We start from the raw sequence: 24,263 nt of genomic DNA, 5'->3' as shown, positions 1-24,263 counted from the left end.
GCCACCTCGTCCAGGTAGGCTTCCTCATTGTTATCTGAGATCAGCCCCACCACAACTGCGTCATCTGCAAACTTGATGATGGAGTTGTCGCTGGACTTAGCCACACAGTCGTGGGTGTACAGGGAGTTGAGGAGGGGGCTAAGGACGCAGCCCTGGGGGGACCCTGTGCTCAGGATGAGTATGCTGGAGGTGTGTCTACCCACCCCGACCACCTGTGGCCTGGCCGTCAGGAAGTCCAGGATCCAGGCACACAGGGGAATGTTCAGTCCTAATCCAATCATCTTTTCAGCCAGTCTGGTGGGGACTATGGTATTGAACGCTGAGCTGTAGTCTGTAAACAGCATTCTCACATAACAAAAAAGAGCAGCAGAACTGTCAAGGTGAGAGAGAGTGGTGTGGAGGACCTGGGAGACTGCATCGTCCGTGGATCTATTTGGTCTGTATGCGAACTGCAGTGGGTCCAAGGTCGGAGGGAGGGAGGAGCAGAAGTATTCCTTAATCAGCCTCTCAAAGCACTTCATGACCACTGAGGTTAGAGCCACGGGTCTGTAGTCATTCAAGCAGACTGGGGAGGTGATCTTGGGCACAGGGACGATGGAGGATCTTTTAAAACAGGTGGGAACTACTGAATTAGCCAATGATAGGTTGAATATGGTAGTGAACACAGGAGCTGGCTGGTTAGCACAGGTCTTCAGTACTCGCCCAGGTATGCCATCCGGGCCAGAAGCTTTCCTAGTATTCACCTTCAGCAGAGCCCTCCTCACGTTGTGTTCCGTCACGGAGAGTGCTTGCTCTGCCCCAGCGTGTGAACTCTCATCAACTGCGCTAGCCAGCACTCTGACATTGTTGTTGTTGGCCGGCGCGCTAGCGGTGGTGTTGCCAGCCTCAAACCGTGCATGAAAAGAGTTCAGGTCTTCGGCTAGGGAGGCATCTGCACTTCCGGTTGAGGGGGGTGCGCTCCGGTAGTCCGTAATAGACCGTAGTCCTCGCCATAGGCCCCTGGTGTTGTTGCTCTGCGCCTGCATTCTGTCTGCATATCTCCTCTTGGCGGCTTTCACCGCCCTTCGCAGTTTGTAGGACTCCACTTTATACTCCTCCATGCTGCCGGATATCTGCCCGTAACAGCTGAAAGCCGGGCACATGTACAGCAGAGTCCAGTGTCGATTCCATCAGCCACGATTCCGTGAAACACAAAACAGAAGAGAGGGAAAAGTCTCTATTTGTCCTGATAAGAATACGCAATTCATCCATTTTGTTGCACAGTGCGCGGACATTTGAGAGGAGTATTGCCGGTAGAGGCAAACGTAATCCCGGTAGAGGCGAGCGTAGAAATTACTAACAGTGCTAACATTTGTGTTCCCTCCTTGTAATAAAATAATCACAAACATTATTTATTAGAGAGAGAATGGTTTGTGATTGTAGAGTTTTGCTTAATCAGCTTGCTAGGTAGATTACCTCCTTGCACAGATTACAAAATATCTCCTAGTGTATTAGATATCAGATCATGAATTACAGGAAGAGTGGAAATTGTTTAAATAGCAAGTAATTTTAACAGGGACCAACTAGTGTTTTTCCAATATCCTCATCTACTTCATACTCTTTTTTTTCTGTCATCACGCATTCTCTCATATGCGCAGCTATACGTGACAGAGCGGAGAAGCGGCGGAAATCTTACAAGATTAAATAGAATGACTCTCATATTTGTGACTCTATTCAAATGTATTTAATAGGCTATGTGTTATTGTGTGATTTACAGAATTTAACATTGATTGATCGTTTTCGAATAATACTGTCCTTGTGTAACCGAGTTGAGATGGTAAACTCACTCCTCAAATTCAAATACCACCACCTGCGCTGTTGAATTGTTCGATTTTCGATAGTTTAGCTGGTTTACGTCGGGTATTTGAGGAAACGGTCACATGTGTTGGCAAGTCAGAGGTCGCAAGTTCGAGACTCGGTCGGAGCAACTTGAATTACGGGGCTACTGTTTGCAACAACTTGACGTCTGTTTCACTTGGGCTGCTGATAAATCAACTGAAAATGGGCCAAGAGGCCACAACCATTGTGCAGACTGCTCTCCTTGCTGTCACAGAGGCCCTCCACACTGCTCGAGCTTCCTCCCTTTCCTCTGTTCCCATTCTACTGGACCTGTCTGCTGCATTCGACACAGTAAACCCCCCGATCCTTCTCTTCACCCTCTCAGAATTGGGCATCCCTGGCTCTGTACTCTCCTGGTGTGCATCCTACCTGGCCGATCGCTCGTACCAGGTGACGTGGAGAGGACAGCGATCCCTCACCACTGGGGTCCCCCAGGGCTCTGTCCTAGGACCCTTACTGTTCTCCCTCTATACCAAATCTCTTTGCTCGGTAATTTCCTCACATCGTTTCTCCTACCACAGCTACGCAGATGACACTCAACTCTTTCTCTCTTTCCCCGCTTCTGACTCACAGGTGGCAACACGTGTCTCTGCGTGTCTTGCAGACATTTCTGCTTGGATGTCAGCCCAGCACCTCAAGCTCAACCTTAACAAGAGTGAGCTGTTCTTCCTCCCAGGGAAAGCCTGACCTCTCCAAGACTTCTCCATCACAGTAGAGAACTCTACTGTGACCTCCTCCCATACATGTCACTCCCCTCCTCCGCACCCTTCACTGGCTCCCGGTAGCAGCTCGCATCAGATTCAAGACCCTAGTGCTTGCCTACCGGGCGGCAAAGGGAACAGCCCCTCCCTACTTGCAAGCAATGGTCAGCCCCCAAACCCCTGCCCGATCACTCCGCTCTTCCATCTCGGCTGGCCGCCTGGCACTGCCGCCTCTACGTGGATGCAGCAGCCGCACTACTCGGTCACAACTTTTCACTGTCCTGGCGCCCCGCTGGTGGAATGAGCTTCCCACTGCTAGATTCTACATGAAAGTGGAATTTTACCCTGTAATCCAGTGGATTTGATGTTCTCATTATTCAATAGTAGACACATTCACCAAAAATCGTGTTTTAAAATTCAAGTCAAGATATCTCGCTTTGAATGCCCAGATCAGTCCTGATGTTACAAATTGCCCATTTGAGTAAATTCCTCCCAAGATTCCCCTCCCATGCAAGGTCCTTCTGTTGAACAGCGCTAGAGCTAGCGCGTGCTGTTCTCTGGGAATCACTGTCATAGTAGAGCAGGGTCTTCTGTCATAGTAGAGCATCATTTCTAAATACAACTATATAATTAAAAGTGTATGAGTGGTAATAGCCTACATACGAGTTGTATTAAGAGTCACTGGACACTGTGGCCTGGTTTGTGCTGAAGTTTTTAGTTTTTTTTATTCAACACTGTTCTTAATCACATTCCTGATGGGCCGCCTTACAGCTTGATAACCACTGGCAGAAACTTCCTCATCCCAAAATGTAGTAATGGCTGCAATAAACTAATCTGTGTTCTTTGGTTTCGCCTCCCTTCTGATGTACTCTTTCCTTGCATGCTAGACAAGCTCGATGGGGGTTAAGTCAGGAGACCTGTGTGTGAAAGAACATTTCATGTCAATTGATTTCAATACTTTTTTTTTTTTTTTAATTGCTCAGAAGATTAAACAGCATACATATATCAAGGATTGTGTCATTAATTTACGCTGTTGGTGTCTTGACCCAGTTTATTCCCTCATTTGCGATGCATTAGTTATATAAAATGATGACATCATTATCAACATTACAGTGTTTATTATTATAAGAACAATTTACAATATTTTAGATTGACAATTTAAAGATGCATATAGCCTAGACAGAAATATATTAAACAATATAAGGGTTAATTCACTATAGTACCTTGGAAGAAATTATGAGTTGAACCCACAAAATCTTCTGATGTAAGGACCAACGATTCCTCTGATGATGTATTCCTCAATGTAAATTTGATCCATGATACCTGAAAGATGACACAGACTAGAATTAGATGCAGTCAGAAATAACCAAATCACCTTCCATATTGTTTATTAAATCTTAAAAGAACAGCTTACTGACTAGCTTGGATGTGGGTCTTACTATATAAAATCTCCAATGAGCCTTGTCCTTGGCGAGATATGGCACCCCAGAGGTGCAGTTTGAGGGGATGTTTTGGCCTTGGTCTGGCCATTTGAATTGTGTGATTGAATCGTAACTGCGTTGTTCAAAACGCATTTCCTATAATTCTACACATTTTAGGAAACAAAATTAACAAAATTGGGCCTATTAGAAACGCATGTCACGCAATAGGCTATGAGTGCATTATTTTGAGAGCTTTGATTTAGTTAGAATCTGACGGCACTCCAGGGGTTGGGCCTGGGAATTTCTGAGAATTAACTCAAACGATAGTGCAGCTGCCTGTCTGAGATGCAGCTGCCTGGCCAATACCAACCCCCGAAAACAGCAAGGTTCTGATCCTGAAAGCCACAAATCATCGCTCCCCTCTGCAATACATATAATCTTAATTGGGAAATTAGTCTAACCTTTGGTTCTGTTGTAGCCTAGTAGCAAATGGAGATGAATGCAATAGGATTGCTGTGAGAATAAATTACTCACTTTGATTATAATCACAGGTGTAGGCTACATATAATTTTATTATATAATAATATATTTATTTCATACAGTATGCTGAGATCTTCTCTCTCTCACATTTTCGAACACAATATTAACGACTTCAATGCATGTGTCTTTGAGGCACAGCAAGCCTATCCATTGGCCCAGTAGACTCACTACCGCTGCAGTGTTAACTGTGCTCTGCTGTTGTTGACAAGTTCATATGTTACAGTAACAGTGACCTACTGTAGGCCCAGAGAAAGAAGTCTGAAAAACATGGTATTAATTGTCTTTCAGGTGTTGATGCCCTGTAGTCATCAAAGTTTGTTTACCATGATGGGTCAAGCTACCACAATACAAGGATGTATATGAACTAATGAGCACTCTGAAACACTAATAAGGAAAACACAAAGGGCCAATTATGTACTTTCCCTGAGGTCTGATACTTATAAGGGGAAGAGATGATGAAATGGAAAATAGTATGTTAACAATTAGTACGTTAACGTCATACAGATAGAACAGAGAACTGTTATATGTTATATGATATGGTTAACAACTTAACCAAAATAAACAATACAAGTGTAACTGAGACTGATAGTCTAGTCACATAGCAGTAGCTGTAGGTACTCTAAACAGCTTGTACTCATAACTCACAGCTTGTAGTACTGATCAGAACCTTATCACGTTAAACAGCTGGTTGATGTAGTCCTAAAACAACATACTGTGTGAGTCTTTGAATAACTTATTTCTGAACAAATGTTGGTATTGGTCAAGTGTTTCCAGTAATGGATTAAGTGAGGATAATAAATTAAATATGGACATCCATCCCTCTGGGTCCTTTATGTCCCTTCAGTCATAAGAGAGGCTCCAGTGGCCTTGCCTAAAGGCCTTTATCCAATAATGGCCAGAGCCCAAATCAATTAACTAACTCATACAGTCCAAAAAGGCTATCTCTCCTGGCTGAGATGATTAGCCTGTCCCTTCTGCCCCTTTCCCACCTCTACATGCCACTTAGATAAAGAGGCCCTCTTGCCCCTATTGCATTCCCATATGTCAGTGTCCACATGTTCCTTTATACCCCCTTGTTTCAATTGAGACTGTTTCACTCACATTAAATGGTTCATTAGGATGCTTGTTCATGGTTTTAAAGGGGTCAAATATAAAAGGGATAGTTACATAAAATCATTTATCAATTTACATATTTACCTCAATATATTAACCTTATCTTCCATAGTAAGCAGTCAGTGTATTGACCTGAATCAGCAATCATAGATTTGGGTTAATTTACTTGGTTACAAATTATTTTTAACATGGCATACAAATGTCAGAAGTGTGCCATAATTTCTTATTAAACATTACTCCATGCTGCCAAGAATCAGTTACCTGGCATACATAGTCACACAAGATGAGTTGCAAATTTAGGCCAAACATTATATAAGGCATTTTGTGGACTCTAGTGGCAAATTTGTCCTCAATTAATGGCCTTAAAGTGTTTATTATTGATGACCTAACAGAACTGAATCAGTAGTTTTGTGATCCTCACTGTAAAGTTCAAACTTCATGCCTTCTTAATGTGGTAACTAGTGTAGTGTTTATTAAGCATCACTTTGCTTTATTAATCATCAGTATATCTAATAAGGTAACATACTGTATGTGTATAGAGCCATTAATACTATCATTTAGCCAGTTAAACAATTGGTGAGGTGGGACCACCAATCAAGGTGACCCACTGTTTTTGGACCAAATAATTTTGCCTCAGTGGATGCAATCCCCAGAATGCTCTGCGGCAGTATTTGCATAATTTCCGCATACCGATGGCCATTAATGACGACTTGAGAATTCACCCTTTTATTAACATGAATAACTATTGTAATTTGTTGCTGCCTTTATTAAGATTGGACACGGTTTTGTGAATGCATTATGTCATGTTTACTATGGCTTTAAGTTATGTATCCTTATTGTAAAGTGTTACCAAACAGGATATCAAGTAAGTTTTCATACTGTCTGATTTTTGACATAATGTGAGTCTCAGAAATGTTTCCCCACAGGGACATTACAGTTTATCCTGTCCTATCCTTTCATAATATGTCCATTTCTTAACTATTAGGCAGTGAACTATCTTGGAGTGTGGTGCTTCCCTCAAAGGTATTGTTATCAAAATGGTTAATTAGTGAACCACAACAAATAATAATTGACTAGAGGCTTCTACTGTCTCAACAGATTAATTACAATGTCAGACAGTTAATAAAACATAATCTAATGAACCCTCTAAGGGGCTCATTAATAAATGTTTTTCACTGTGATGATGCAGTCTCTGCTGACTGATGTAATCAGGCCCGTGTAATAATTAACTACTATAAGCAGCCACAATGTAGCCTACTGTAGTGTGGGAATAATGGTAAACACATGGGGGGCAGTTTTTTCCAGACACAGATTAAGCCTATAATTGTAGACTGAATTGCACTTTTAACCTGGACTAACTGAAATTACATTTCTCAGACATGGTTTAAAATAGTTTCACTAGTCTAGTTTTAAAAAGTCTGATATCCAGAAGGAAGATAGGAGCTAATCTAGATCTAAGTGAAGGTTTAGAGAGAGGCAATTTTAACTTCAGAATGAAAGGAAATGCCCCATGAACACCACAGACGGCAACCATTTTAGAATCTTTTACTTGGCTTCTGTTGCAGAATCATGCAGATTTTTCTCAATAATGGTGTGTTTCTTAACAGTTAGCATCAAGGTTTGATTATTTCAAATTAACTAACAATTTTTAAAGTTTCTTTTCATCTGGAACAACCTGCCAACCCATTTCAGGGGGTCAGAGACAGTGTCCATTTTGGTAAAAACACATGAGAGGGTGTGCTATATCGTGGCTATCGGAATGGGTGTGATGGGTCATAGCCATCACAGTCATGTGTTATTGCTTTCATACAGTGGGTTTAAACTGAGAGCAACAATTCTGACAACAACATTTTTCTTATTGATAAACAAATATACTGAAGAGTGTTTATAGTGTGCATACATTTTGGAAGTGAAAGTGATGAAGTAGCCATGCTGATATCGGAATGCCTGAATGCTTTTCGGCCAATCACAATGCTTAATTTAATCAACCCATTACATACTTTTATTTACCTGTCTTACTGCATTCAGAACATACATTTTCTTTTGTATTGATTGTCACATTCTTATTGTTTCGTCATGTATGTTTTTTAAACTATTGTACAGTGTATAGTGACCATAAACTTGTTTGTTGTATTTGACATAGTATTTCGCTTATAAACTAATTAAAGACTCTTTTTTTCTGGAACTACAGTACATGAAAAATAACTAAAGCTCATCCAACTGACTGTTTAGCCAATACTAACTACCACACTATAACTAGCCTATTATAACTATCCCACCCTCACATAATACCTCAATATACAGTGCCTATAGAAAGTCATCATACCCTGTGAAATCTTTACCTTTTGTCACATTACACCCTGGAAATTAAAATAAATCAAATCTAACTTTTTTGAGATGTATGTACACATTATAACCCTCATCATCAAAGTGAAAAAGAATTCTGGACAATTATTAAAAATTAATTAGTGAAATACCTGGTTTGGTTAAGTAATTAGCCTCTTAGAGTATACCATTCTAAACTTGCTCAGGTGCAACCAATCAACTTCCACCAGGCTAATTGCCCCCAACCTGACATCAATTGTGTTAGCCGTGCTGAGGCGGTGGACCCAAGTGCGGAGAAATACTCAGACAAAAAGGCGTAAGGACAAGACGTTTAATTTCATAGGGATGATCGGGGCACGATACTGTCACGCCTGAGGTTGCTGTCTGGTGACTCTGGCGCCCTCCTCTGGCGATACGGGGCCAGTGGCCTCCCAATCTACCAGTATTGGTTTCACCTGTGTGTTCTGTCCCCTGTTTGTTATTTATAGCCTGTGTGTTTCCCCATGTCCTTGTCAGAGATTCTCCCTGTCTGTCTGTAAGTACCCTGTCTGCCCGTCTGTTCCGCCATTTCCAGTTGTTACCCCGTTGTGCTAGTTATTCCACTTATTAAGTGTGTACCTTGATTTATGGAGCTTGTTTTCTCCACCCTTGTTTTACCCTTTGGTCCCAGTGTTTGTTTGTATGCCGTTCCCCAGTTTTATGATTAAAACCCCCATTGAAATATACTTTACGCTGTCGTCTGAGTATCTCTCCGCACTTGGGTCCACCGCACTACCACCCGATAACAGATACACAAACAAACACTGGGGGGAAAAAGGTAAAAATAAAAGTGGAGAAAACTAAGCTCCGATAACTAAGGTACTCACTTCACAAGTGGCATAACGTTGAACTTAGGAAATTGCGAACACGGAATACGCCAACGGGGTAAACAACTGGAAATACAGGACCGACTGGCAGACAGGGTATACACGAACAAAACAGGGAGAATCTCTGACAAGGACATGGGGAAACACACAGGCTATAAATAACAAACAGGGGACAGAACACACAGGTGAAACGAATACTGGTAGAGTAGGAGGGCACTGGCCTCGTACCGCCAGAGCAACCTCAGGCGTGACACAATTGTAGTGGTTTTGATTACTTCAGAATAAAACCAGCTGTTTCTTGAGGATTCCACTACTAGAAGTGCATGGTTCTGCAAAGAATTCACCATGGTTGGAAAAGTACTTGCAAAAGGCCTCCGGGATAAAGTTGTAGGAAGGCACAAGTTAGGTGAAGACTACAAAAAGATTTCGAAGGCTTTAGCTATGCCTCTGAGTACCGTTCAGAGCATCATTAAGAAGTGGAAGGCGTATGGCACCACCAACACCTTGCCTAGATCAGGCCGTCCGTCCAAACTGGATGACCGAGCCAGGAGGACATTGATCAGAGAAGCTACCAAGAGGCCAAGGGCAACTTTGAAGGACTTACAAGTCTTTATGGCTGGGACTGGTCTGTCTGTGCATGTGACAACAATCTCACAAGCTATACACAAAGCTGGCCTGTATGGCAGGGTAGCAAGAAAGAAGCCTTTTCTGAAAAAGTGCCACAGTCAGTCTCGTTTGTGCTATGCAAAAACACACCTGGAAGATTCTGTTGCCATGTGGAAAAAGGTTTTATGGTCAGACGAGACTAAGATTGAACTTTTTGGACTGAACTCCAAGCGCTATGTTTGGCGAAAACCAAACACAGCACACCACCCAAAACACACCATACCTACTGTGAAGCATGGTGGTGGCAACATTATGTTGTGGGGATGTTTCTCTTCAGCGAGGACTGGACAATTGGTCAGGATTGAAGGGAAAATGGATGCTGCCAAGTACACCCAAATTCTTGAGGACAACCTGCGTCCCTCTGCTAGACAGCTGAAGATGGGCAGGTCATTCACCTTCCAACATGACAACGATCCTAAACATACCGCCAAAAGAACAACGCAGTGGCTTAAGGATAGAAAGGTGAATGTCCTTGAGTGGCCAAGTCAGAGCCCTGAGTTAAATCCGATAGAAAATCTGTGGATGGACTTGAAGAGAGCAGTCCATTGCCGCTCACCACGGAATTTGACTGAACTCGAACAATTCTGCAAGGAAGAATGGGCAAATATTCTCCAATCTAGGTGTGCAAAGGTAGTAGAGACATATCCAAACAGATTGATGGCTGTAATTGCAGCAAAAGGTGGCTCTACAAAATATAAAATCAGGGGACTGATGACTTTTCCAACCCTGTTACTCTTGTTTTTCATTTTTTATAAATTTTCAGAACTGTCACCTTGTTTTTCATTAGTTTGATGTTGTATGGCTAAATTTGTACATAAAGCTGGAAAAACTTTTTTTTTTAATGGGTTTTGATTTCAGGCTGTACGACAAATATAGTAACTATTTCAAAGGGGTATGATGACTTTCTATGGCACTGTATTCAGTATAGATTCTAACACCGCTAAGACAGACATAGCGCTAAAAATTACCAAAGTCTACAACACTATGTAATGGCAAAAAATGTATTTGTACTATTTTGCTTAAGTCTTATATGAAATGTGTTGTGACCCAATGTACTTTGTTATTTTCCATTATGTGACTGAAGAAGAACCAAAACCGACTGCTCCTTCTCTCATACAATAGACAGTATGTGACCTTGGAACACTCCTAACTGCAGGCTGATGTGTTTACCCCTAGACCTATGACGTACGAGCATTGGAGTTAAGGATGGTCCTCTCCTCAGCCACAGCATCAGTATCTGAATCCACACTGTTGGTGAAGGAATGCTGATCCGGCCGTAAGCAGAATTGTTTAAACTTTGTATATGCATTAAAACTCTCAACTGAGACCAAACATTGTTTATTGTTGTTCACTGAAAGATTTCCAGCACAACTACTGTCAGAAACTTAATGGCAACTACAAGCTACCTTGTAGCTGGTTTTGGGGACACACAATGTACCCACTTTGGTAGGAGAGTATCAAGAAAGCACAGAGGTTACAATTGAAACAAAGTGGCCAAGGAGAGAGAGACCCCCAACATATGACTCAGATGGAGTTATTGTTTGCTTTAAATGTGGGGAGAGTGGGCACATAGTAAGACATTGTAAAAGCTTTCACAGGGAGAGATCCAATGGAATGGTTGTCTGTTTTGCATGTGGTAAGATAGAGCATATTGCTAGACAGTGTAAAAGCATTGTTTGTTTTGCATGTGGCGAAACCAGACATATCGCAACACAATGTGAGTCCCATCAAGGCGATAGGCCAAGATATCAGGAGCAACAAATCACAGTCATATACATTTTGAATACAGTGCTACCCGTAAGACGGATGTGGCAACAGTGACACAGCAGGACATTGTGTTTAGTATGAATTTGAGATGGATAATTATGACCAGATATTCCATCCTGTTCACAGCCAAGGAGGAAGATCTGGATGTATAGAATGGATTATGCAAAATGTAGCTCTTCATATAAGGCATTGACTCAATAAGGTGTGATACAACACCTTGGGGAAAGACTGGGATAACATGATTAGTAGACTTCAGGGATAACATGATTAGTAGATTTCATGGATAAGATGTGAATATATCCACATCAAATGGCCTACTGCTACAGTCAATGACCATTACATAACCCAGGAAATGTTTAAAGAAAGAGCAGAATCAGATGGACTGATGGAATCACTTTAAAGACAAGTCATCAAAAACAATGGACACATTCATGCCTACCTCCTGGAGAATGTTCCTGATCTGTGGGACAGTTGTTTTGGGGGTTTTCTTGATTATGGTGAGCATATGCAAGACCTATGCAAGGCCTAGAATCAATACTAGACATTGACAGCTCTCATATGCCTGCACAAATGATGTGACGGAACACAAACCAATTTTCCAATACTTTTGGTGCCCTGAAATAGGGGGACTATGTATAAAAAGGGTTGTAATTTCTAAATGGTGAAACCCATCTGAAAATAGAAGACATTGCATGAAAGCTTTAACCTCATAGTAATTGTTTGATTTCAATCCAACCTGTTGGAGTATAGAGCTAAAAGAAGACAAAATGCTTCCTCTTTCCAATACTTATGGAGGGCACTGTAGTTTAACCGCAAGACTCACTGATGGAGTAAATTCGTCATGGAGTAAATTGTTTTAATTTCTCCTCCTTTTTCTAATTCTTTCTGTGCTTGATCCCGCCCTATCTTTTAAACAGTAGCCTCTGGTGAACTTCACACGTTGTGGTTTACTCTTGATCGCCTGCAACTGCATACAGTGGATGCAATTTCGCTACCTGACTTTGCAAATGACCATAGATACAGGGGGACTGTACACATTTCTAAATGAAGATTAGACTACCTGTATTGCAAAAGAGAGTGAGAGTGTCTGCAATTATCTTTGTTTTTTGTGATTGGAACCTTTCTGTTTTAGGGGGTTGGTCTTGGGCCATGGCGTAATACCCAAATGACGTGCATCTCCATAGGCCCATCTCAGACAGGTGGCTGCACTGATTATTATGATATTATAATAATAAATAATATAATTGTGCCTCAAAGCCCAATGATTACAAACACATTTAATTTCATCATGATATTTAGAAGATGCAAAGAAAAGGCTATAAATCATTACCAAGACACTCATTAGTTATTTCTGTTCATTTAACTCAAGATACCTGTTTCCATTATTTGTAGACTAATTGCTCCATCTCCCGGAGATCCACTTATTGTCTGCTTCAAAAGTAAAAGTAATTCTATACACTATATTGGACATATTAAAAGATTGAGGACAAATGAGAAAAGATTTAGATCTATTAGATTAATAGAGGTACTTTACATGTCGTCTCTATTGCGTGGTTTGTAAAACCCGCTCCACACTAAGGAGAAAGGGACAGAGGGCAGGGGGTTCCATGCTACAGTGATAGAGAACAGTTAGGCTATATCACTAGTAAAAACATGAAACCAATTAAATAATTTAGCGGGCTATAGCAAAAAGCTGCCAGACTAGAAATGTAAAGCCATAGTGCAAACTCTTAACGTTCTGCGTAATTTCTATAAACCCCCCAAATTTCCTCTATGGAAGGGGTCTGTAATGGGCAGCAGTCTAGCCTACAATGTGGGGCGGTGGTGGGGGGAAGGTGTGATTCTGTTTCTAAGTGAATGTATCACCTTCTCTGCTACTGATGATCCATTCTTAAGAGATTACAAGAATTCAGTTTAAAAGTGCATTTCACACACGATAAAAACACATGCATAAAGCAATGGTGAAAGATGTGACAAATTGTATGCTATTTAATTGAATTAATTTGAGTTTTGAATAATCTAATATGAGTTTGTGGGGGGACATGCAGCGTTCGGCCTGTAGAGGGAGCTACAGGACCGTGGCCAGGGTTATGTCGGCGAGGCTTCGTTGCACACCTGTTGCAAATAAAGCCTCGTTGACTAGTGCTTAAGATGTGTGTGCCTCTGCTTTTTCAGGAGGTCGGCTGGGAACGGCGGAAAAGGAGTGAGAGGAGTTAAGACGGCTGAAAAGTCGTGGGTCTACTACTAAGCGCTGAAAAGCCAGAGACATTGTCATAATAAACGGGACTAACATTCCCTTAACGAAATACTGCGTCTGCTTCTGTGTATAACGGACATTGCTACATTGGCGCCCAACCTGGGACAGGAGCATGGAGACGCTGACGACGGCCATAGCGAGGATGACGCTGATCTTAGAGCAGCAGGCTCTCCTGCAGCAGAACCAGCAGGTCGCGGTGGGAGAGATGACAGCGGCGAGGGCTGAGGACCGTGCCCTCCTCCGGGACCTGGTAAAGGGGGAATTCAACATTGCAAAACAGGTTTTACGCAGTATGAATAATGCCCTACATACGCATCTCTGTCACAGCCATGAAGTGACATGGGACAGAAAAAGAATTATGCCCAGCCTATCTTTTCTATTCAGTCACAATCCCACTGAAACCCCAAATCCTTAAATTTATCTTGCATGGAAATTTCTAAATTTATTCTGTAATTCGTAGAATCAAGTCAAATTGTATGATCAAAGCCAATTTGCGCTTATTCATGTAAATTTTCCCCTGCTTAGCTGCGTTGCCATGTGCTGTGCATATGAGAAAATGTGTGATGATTACAAATGTTAGCACTGTCATTAATTTCCACCACAGAAGGATGGATTTTTTCTACAGAAGGATCAATCTTTTTTTTTGCCACCTGGTGGTGGCTTTTTGGCAGCACTTCACATGTCTTCACAGCTACTATCTGTCGCAGTAGTATAATTTATGTAGTCCACCGCTGCAATAACAACATGCATTATTTAAACAGTGACCTACTGTAAGTAATAGGAAAGTGAAGCATTTTTTCTTCTTTTGGCTCTACACACCAAAAGATTGGATTTAGTCAATTATGATGAGCTTTTGGTGACCTAAAAGCTCACTTTTTAGACAGGGACTATGTCTAAAAAGTGTAATTTCTGAATGGTGAAACCAATATGTACACATATATCCTCAAAAAAGCTGAGGATCTCTACCTTCCTCATAGTAATTGTTTGATTTCAAATCCAGGCTTTGGAGTGTAGCGCCAAAAGAAAAATGCTTAACTGTCCCATTACTTAAGCAGTGTACCTTATGATGAATGCATTTTGAACAAATCTATCAAATGATTAATATGGTCTTATTTTACAGAATTTAATTTAGACAGTGTGTTTATTTATTTTGAGAGGGGCATTAACAAAGTTGCCCAAAAATGAAAATTAGCATAGTTGCAAAAGAAATTACATTAAATTATCAATTTACTCCATATGTAGTTCGGAGTGCATCAACATGCAGTTTCTAGCTGTTGAGCTGGAAAAAAAACTCCTGGGGAAGGATTCCTCCTGAACTGCTATATGGATTGTGCGTTACCTTGTTAAAAAACATACTTGTACCAAATTGTGTGGCAAGGTGAAACTGTAAGTGGTTGCATTATGCACAATGTATTATTGGTTGCTCTTACCACAATTAAGTTGTTTTAGAAATATTTTCATTTGAACTGTCCTTTGAGTCTCCGTGCTCTTGGGGAATCTATGGGTTGTCCTTTCATACTGTAATTATGTGCCAATAAAAAAAGCTTGTCAAGCCCCACGCTCTGGTCGAGGTCTGAATACCGGGAGGCAGAGAGATAATGTGAATGAGAATACATTTACAAGACAACATTGAACAACAGTACTGAATTAACACTTTTCAGGTAGGCAAAAAGAAACATTTGTGTTTGTGCAGCAGTTGTTATGAAACAACAACTTTGTCCACAGGCTATTGTACACCGTGCATATAAGCCTGGAATAACAATGACTCAAATCTGGCTTTAGTGGGAGTGAATTTATCTACCAGACTTTTCGCACATTTGGGCAGAAGTGTCTGGGAACAAGACTATGAACAAACACATGTAATCAACATTCATTAATAGAAATCCTGTTAGTAATTTTTGATTTTTAAAAAATATTTTATTTCAATGAATTTATTTGTCAAATATTGTGCTGATGAATACTACTCTTTCTTTATTTAATTCAGGTGGGGTACTTTCCAGAAGGCAACAGAAAATAATTCTAATCATGTTTACAAATGCTTCTGATGTTACATCTGTGTTGATCATGGAATCCCTGGCCTTATCTCCAACAAATGTTTATCCAGCTTTTATTTTTGGAGCTCTGACCTACTTTTTAATTTTGTTCTGCAATGTGATGGTTTTAACAGCCATTGCCTTGGACAGGAAGCTGCATAAACCAATGTTTATCCTGCTCTTCAACATGCCCATTAATGACATAGTGGGTGCTACAGCCTTTTTCCCTCAACTGGTCATCAGCATCCTGTCTCAGAACAGATCCATCTCTTACCATGCATGCTATCTCCAGGCTCTGCTTGTCCACCTGTACGGTGCAGGATCCTTATTAATCTTAACTGCCATGGCGTATGACAGGTATATTGCTGTCTGCTGTCCACTGCGGTATAACTCAATTATGAGTCATGCTAACTTAGTAAAAATCATCATTATCATGTGGCTTATAGACTTTACTTTGATTGTGCTACTGTTGGCTCTTGCCACTCGCTTCAAAATCTGTAGAACAAAGATAATGGATATGTATTGTAACAATCCCTCTTTAGTGAAGCTAATCTGTGAGGACACGCGTGTGAATAACTACTATGGGTTGTTGATCACAGCCTTCTTCCAGGGCATATCATTGATAGTGGTTGTGTTCACATATATCCAGATCCTGCTTACCTGTGTGATGAATAAGCAATCTGATGCCAGGAGCAAGGCCATTGAGACTTGTGGAACACATCTAGTGGTGTTCTTATTCTTAGAGTTCAATGCCTGCTTTGCCCTGATCGCTCATCGATTTGAGAGGGTGTCCCCTTACATGAGAAGGGCATTTGGAGTATCAGTTCTAGTTTTTCCACCCATTTTGAATCCACTCATATATGGTCTAAAAACAAAAGAAATTCGCCAAAATATCATGGTTTTCTTCAAAAGAAAAGTATCTTTAATCTAGTTAAGAGAAATAAATTTGTCCCATTGACAAGGGACTTTTTACAGTCTTTATGGCCCTCCCAAATTCAAGTATAATCAATCAGGCAATGAATATAATCTGTGTATAAAATTTGTAATAGGTTCAATTTGTTACGGTTCTGTTGAATCTATTGTGCCCTTGACTAAAACCAATAAAACGAAAGACAACATTATTGGTCAGTTGTTTTTTAGTTTTAGTTTTATAGACTTACCGTTTGTGAAAATAGCAATAAATGAATTTCAACATGTCTCTGACATACTTCACTACAATGACATATACTTGTTCATTAAATTATCTTGTAAAGGCCAAACAATGTGTTCACAAACTGCTTAAAGGGACAATCTGGGATTAGTGGATCCATGGTGAATGTTCAAGTTAAGTGTGACAAGAACTATGAAACCAATTAACATACAAGTTGGTATGACATGAAGATGTTATTGCTTTGTATACTGCTTCAGACTGGATGATAGATCAAAGGGTAAGACACAACAAGAGCTGATGGAAATTCAGTTCTTGGCTCAGACCACACAGCTGGACCCAGAGTATGGACTTGCTCTGCTGCCTGATATACAGGTAAAAGATTCCTTAAACACAGAAGTTACTGTCCTTTATTTTCTTACACGACTGACCCTAGGTAGGCTAAATGGCCGAGACCACTAAATAGTGAAACATACTACCACAGTTACAGGGTTGCAGTGCTATTTGCTATTTCTACGCAACTACATGCTGCCCTCTGCATAAAGAGTGGGACAGTGAAGCATCGTTATTCTTTTGGTTCTATACTCCAAATGTTTGGATTTGGAATCAAACAATTGCTATGAGCTTAAAGAATAGATTGTCAACTTTTATTTTATTGCATTTTGCACAAATTATAAGTCTTGACAACTGTACAGTAAGGTCCTCAATGTGAGCAGTTTATTTGATTGATGTGACTTTCAGACATGCACAGAAGTAGCAACAGCAGTTTTCAAATTCTGAAAATAAATGTAGCATAATGCTAGCATGTAGACAGTAATTAGCATCATTAGCTTATTATGATCAGTACAACCTTCAGCCATTGGAAATGTCTAGAACTTACGTGCGAAAAGGTTAAATGTGTACCTGGGGGGTTATAGATAACAACAATGTGAAGTTTGACAGGGAAAGTAACAGAAACGGCATTCAAATGAGGATATGGACAGATGTGATATAGAAAGACCATTAGATCTACTTAGGTGAGATGGGGACCCTATGCCATCCCCTTGACCAGAGGGTTCAGGGGTGCTGCTGGAGTAGCCATGTTCTCCGATGTGATCCATGTCTCAGTGAGAGCCAGGAAGTAGAGGGACTTAAAGGTTGTGTTAGCCTCTGCTTTGATTTGCAGTTCCAGAGTCCTCTGGCAAGATCAAGACAACTTGAGCGTGTAGGGTACACCAGATTGGATTGGTTGCTGCAACAAGGTGGAGTGCTTCTTCTAAGTACTTTACAGGAAGGTGAAATAGCAGGAATGGGGAGAAAACACATTATAGCAGGTGAGATTTAATTGAAGGATTCTAAAGCAAAATGCACTTTAATGCAGTTGCACCTTTATTGGGTCAATTACAAACTCAGTTTTCGCTAGTAAATATCTTGGTCATCATGGGCCATGAGTACCATCTCAGCAACAGCTTTGAACAAAAACATTTGTAGAATATCCTGAAAAAGTCCCAATAAAAGAATATGAAATGAAGTATGTTTAGAACATAATATTAACATACTTTTAGTATATTTCATGTAATTTACATATTACCCAGCATTCCTGTCTTAAATGTAACTTTGTGTTAATAATAACACTTACTGTTTGGTTATTTATTGGATTGAATGCTCATTTTGAGATTGGATTATGTATTAACAGCGCTACCCGTCAGTTTTGTAAACTTTGATTCCTGCTATCCCTCAATCAAGTTGCTAAACATAACTACAAATAATTAGGACCATAATTAGACATATGCCATTCAGCCCTATGTACTGCCTTACTTGGCAGTTGACCTGCTGCAAGAGTTACAGAGTTGCATGGTTACATGTCATGTCCCCCTCAATCTCAATGGGATTTCATGCATTAATAAAGGTTGAATATTACAATTACTACAATAACTACAATAACAAAAATACCAATGCATTTGCTAACTAAGTGTACTTTTAGTATACACAGAAATATGCTAGTGACACATTATTAACACACTATACTTCATACTATTTGACAACTCAGATAATCTTATTTTAAGTATACTTAAATATGAATTAAGAAGGGTCAATTTAACATATTTCAAGTATACTTAATATGCAAAAATCCTGCATAATTTACAATTATAGTATGTTAAATACGATTTAAATACAAGCTGGGTAATTTTATTATTCTTTAATATACTTAACTATATTTAAACTCAAGGATACTAGAAATATAATACTTAAATTATAGTATATGAGTAATATAATACTAAATAGTTGATTTAATATATATTCAATTGGGTAGGGTGGAATGCAGTTTTTTATTCTAAATTTTGAAAGCTTTCATTTTTCTATAGAACTAATAAACCTGATAAAAACGATGTACAAAGGGTATATACCAATGGTATACTCTCTGAACCGTTTTCACTGACGACGAGAACCAAACAGGGCTGTCTACACTCTCCACTTCTGTATCAGGGGAGGCTGATGAAGGCAAAAATTGGAGGATGGGCTCATTTTAATACATGGAACAGAATGAGGAATTGTATCAAACACGCGTCCTCATGTTGACAGACACCAATAGCAAACTCGAAATGCAAACGCAATACCTAGAATCAATACTAGACATTGACAGCTCTCTTATGCCTGCACAAATGATGTGACGGAACACACCTGACTAACACACCTCACAGAAACAGCCAATTATCCCATTACTTTTGGTGCCCTGAAATAGGGGGACTATGTATAAAAAGTATTGTCATTACTAAATGGTGAAACCGATATGTACACAAATACCAATATCAAATAAAATCTGAGAATCTATACTCTAACCACATAGTAATTGTTTAATTTAAAATCCAAACTTTTGGAGTATAAAGCCAAAAGAAGAAAAAATACTTAAATGTCCCATTACTTACAGAGGGCACTGTATATAGGAACAGAATCCATAAATGATATGCTGTTTGTGATAAATCCAATTACATGATTGCTTGGACAGATATCATCTAGTATGAGAACAATTGTCCTTAACTTATTGTTAATAAGTTCATAAAACTTACCTTACATAAAGTAAACTACTGAAGGTGAATCTACTGAAGGTGTCTCCTGCAGCATTTTGTTTCTGTGTTTATTCTGTGGCTTCCTCTGGTGCTGGATAAGTGGTTAACTAAAACCTTTAATTTTTATTAGGAGACTTGCAACAAAGAACCATAAATGCATCTTTAATTTCCAATGAATTTCAGATTTTCTATAGAATTACTGTAATACCCAGACTTCTAAACAGACATTGAAATGTACAGTACAGGTTGTATATGTATATTCTGTATGTAACAAAATGACTTAGGAAGTAGAAAGATGCCATATCACCAAACCTTACAGTACCAAAATGCTCATAGTTCTTCATTGCAAGGATTAATCTTTGAACATTTGACGCAACAACCACACAATGACATGGATGATCAAACCTTTATTTAATATAAGATACATCAGCTTCTGAAACTTCAGCAATTTGGCTAATATGATAAGAGATGAGCAATCAGCAGCCAGAGCCTATGTCCGGTGTCAGCTGCCATGCAGAATATTAATTTGCTGTTAGTGGATGTGACTACAGTAATAGAAGGTGAGGAATCAAATTAATAAAAGGACCAGGTTGTATATACGAAACAACATGCATTGCAAGTGTATTAAGGGAACGCAGCACAGACAATGGCCAGCTAACTACCTGAAATATGGTTACCTTAGCAACAACTTAGCAGGCAATAGTAGTGATACTGTACTCCTGTCTTTGTTTACTAGTTTGATGTTTTCACAAACCTAGTATGATTGAGCAGGGAAAATCTGTTACTAGTCTACAATTAATCATGATGACAGGTAATTGTATAAGTTTCAGTGAACTGATGTTTAGCAAAAATTAACGATCAGTGCACTTATGTTATTGTTTTTCAGTGATTTGCGAGCTACTTGCTACACACTCTGATAGTAATGAGCCTTTCAGGCAAACAAAGAAGCTAAACATGAGCTGACTTCACTTCACGTCACATGGTAACCTTAGCCATAATCCTGAAATATCAGCAGTTAAGGGGCATTTGTATAACTGCAAATGATCTGCCCATATCTTAGCAGGAAAGGGCCGGGCCCCGGCCTTTTTGGAGCCCTAGGCGAGATCTGTAGCCGCCCCCCCTCAGCGCACGCTGAAGTTCCTTACACGTCACATGCTGCATGTCAGAGGCCCCTCTGCGCACACGCGCCACAATATTCCACCCAAACTCCTCCAACCTGCCCTCCAACGCTGCCACCTCACTATCTCATCAACCCCCCTTCCCTCCCACGCATACACAAACATACAGTAATCCATTCTAATCTAAAAATGATAACAAAAACACAAACACAAACCACACTTGCAGCAGGATCGATAGGTGCTACCTTAGTGTTTCAGTGGAGGTAGATGGAGTTGGTGGAGGTAGTGTTGTAGATAAACATGGGGCTGCCCTTCAGGCAAAGTCAAACATAGATGCATATAGTTATATACCCATTGTGCATGTTGCTTAGACACATAACTTATATATTGGTAATAAAAGTGCTACTGCATTGTGCAATTGACTGGACTTACGTGGTGCAGGCTGTGTTTCAGTGGAGGTAGATGGGGTGGATGTCGCTCCATCTGCAGGTTGTGTTTAGTGGAGGTAGATTGGGTGGATGTTTCTCCATCTGCAGGTTGTGTTTAGTAGAGGTAGATTGGGTGGATGTTTCTCCATCTGCAGGTTGTGTTTAGTGGAAGTAGATTGGGTGGATGTCGCTCCATCTGCAGGTTGTGTTGTACTTAAACATGGGGCTGGTGGTATTATTGGTGTCCTTTCACCTGCAGGCAAAGTCAATTTAGTTATTGGCAATAAAAGTGCAACTGTAATATGCAATAATAATAACTCAACAGACACTGCAAAACTTAAAAGAATGTATTTCTGTTTAAAATATGCCTGTCCCTTTTTACAAGTGGTTATGAATTAGACTATTCATAACTAGGAATGGGTATTGTTAGGATTCTCGATTTCGATACTGCTTAATGATTCAATACTTTATTGATACCGTTATCAACACTTTTTGGAGGAAAGAAGACAATTCTTAAGACCAGAACTGACCTTGCTTTTATTGCTTACATAACAAGTATACACTTTTCTGCAGCAATATTGGAAATAATAGAGAAAACAAATTAAAAAGTGTGATGTATCCTGTGCTAGACTAGTCCACCCCTCACTGGTAATGGCTACTTTGGAGACACTTTGCAACTGTGATAATATTTTACTTCTCAACCTCATACCACGCTGTGGCGAATGGATGCAAGCCCTTCACAATGAACTGGGTGACTGCTCTGTCTGTGACACTCGTCCACTTTATCTTTTTGCATCCTCCTGGCAGTCAGTATGAAGGGAGTTTGACGTAACGTTAAGCCATCTTGATTAGTGGTGGATTGGTGAGGGATGGGCTGACCATCTAAAATAATCAAGTTGGCGAATGTGTCATATATTATTGCATTATAATTAATTACTTTGTCATAGTCAAGGAATGGGGCTTGCTAAGTGGCTGGGGAAGGGCACACCTGGGGTGGAGAAGGAGGAGAGTTGCCCTCTTGGCTCGTCTTTTAAAACGGGTTCCATTGTAGAACCGGGTTTCGATCCCCATCCCTATCTATGACCTAAAATCTTTTTATAATTTAAAATATAACCGTGGCTTATCCTGTAGCCTACCCAAAATAATGTTATGTCCATTGTCATTTGTCAGATGGAATAAACTGATAATAATAACAGGTAGCTATCTAGCTGGTTCAACAATATGTACTGGCTCAGCTGCCAGTTCCCAATGATAGTTTGCTTGATAATAATAATGAACATTAATAAACACAAACAGTCATTCGACATACCTCTGTATTTAGCTTTCTTTTCATCCTCCACCTTTTTTTGCTTTCTCCCCTGTACATCAGACGGCTTGGACCTCTTCATGATATTTAAAATAGCCTCCAAGCTTTATTTTTCGAAAAAACAAAAAACCTGTAGATGATGGTGCCCTAGGCGACAGCCTATATGGCCTATGCTTAGGGCCTGCCCTGTTAGTAGGTAGCCAAACTAGTTAACAATATCTGAGAATCTATAAGGTCTGTGATAATATGAGCCACAGCTAGCTACTATTAAGCTGTTAGATCTGAATAAACTGCTGACAAAATACCAGGGGGAGAGGTGGGCTGCCTGTTGATAGAATTGCCTCTTGGACCAGTGGAGGGTAACCAGAGAAAAGAAGCAAATAATCAATATAGTGTCTTTCATGTGCTACGCAAAATTAAATAGCACAACCGTCAACAATTTGTATACTTTGTTATTCTTATACAATCACATGCCTGTCAAGTTTACCAATATCTCAAACCTTTATTCAACTGTTTTTAAACTTCCGAAAACATTCACAACTGATGATGACAGAGATCTTGATGATCTCATCATATATCGTCAATGTATGAATTCAATCATGTGGTATGACAAAGGTTTTAGGCAAGGGTGATCGCAATATATGAGAGGTTCTCGGCATTACAATTTCTGAAATCCTGTTGTGTATGTCCAGCATAACTGAAGGTAGAAGCATAGCATCTCCTCTCTGTTTTACCTTCTTTGTTTCTAGCATGTTTGCTGCATAGCAATGCATATTGGACAGCTGAGGCAGAAAAATAGGAGAAATGTGATGGTCCCTTTGTTAAAATACACATTTCTGAAGATTGGAATATTGCAAAAAATATGATCAATGGCTCATTAGAGAGAGGACAACGTCCTTCGCTTTGACATCAGCCAGTATTGATATCTGACATGTATGATAGATGTGTCAGCGATCTAAGATTCATCCTTCTATTAACTTCCAGTGTAGTGAGAGCAGATTTATCACAATGCTACGTCATACTGGCTGGATTTCTGCCTATGAGGACAGCCAGAGCTCTCGATAGAAGTGAAGCCGAAATTGACCCAGAGAATCGCTAAAACATTTTTAAGAGCTCAACAAAAATTATATAACTTTGAAAATGGGTGAATATTTCCTTTATGCAGGACCCCTCCCCCCTTGGTAATTGCTCCTGCAGATAAGAAAACACATTGTGAGCTATTGGAGGCTAGAATCATATCTGACTCTCAAAGACCCTATGCATAAGGTCTCTGCCTCTATGAAAACTGTAAAAGAATACTACATTACTGATCATTATGTGTATACATTTTGTTTTTTCATTATGAAACGTTCCATGATGTCTCTGTTTCCCATACAGTGCGTGTTAAGTCCATGGCATAGGCTAATAACTGCATTCACAATGTCCCATTCACATCAATTCCTAAGAGACTCAATGGGCTTCCTCTCAATTAGACCTAATGTTAAAATAAAGCAAGGTTGATACTGAATTAAACAGGCTAAGCACTATAACACGCATTTGGGCGGAAGTGTCTGGGAGTGAGACTACGAATATAGTCACCTGCCTCGCAGGCTACTTCGGTTAACAAATGTAGACATTGATCACTTTTAAATAATACTATCCTTTGACTGC

General features: G+C 40.0%; 1 protein-coding gene across 1 annotated transcript; it reads left to right on the top strand.

Moving 5' to 3' along the window:
- Positions 1 to 15,598: 15,598 nt before the first annotated feature.
- LOC310822260 (olfactory receptor 52A5-like) lies at positions 15,599 to 16,498 on the top strand (the record flags this gene model as incomplete). The annotated part of the gene is made up of 1 exon (XM_083694607.1): positions 15,599 to 16,498. The coding sequence occupies one exon, from the start codon at positions 15,599 to 15,601 to the stop codon at positions 16,496 to 16,498; it is 900 nt and encodes a 299-aa protein (XP_083550733.1).
- Positions 16,499 to 24,263: the final 7,765 nt, after the last annotated feature.

This window comes from Argentina silus, assembly GCF_951799395.1.
Source record: "Argentina silus genome assembly, chromosome: X".
Lineage (NCBI taxonomy): Eukaryota > Metazoa > Chordata > Actinopteri > Argentiniformes > Argentinidae > Argentina > Argentina silus.
The sequence above is the reverse complement of the archived record's forward strand: the minus strand, read 5'-3'. Positions and strand labels throughout refer to the sequence as shown.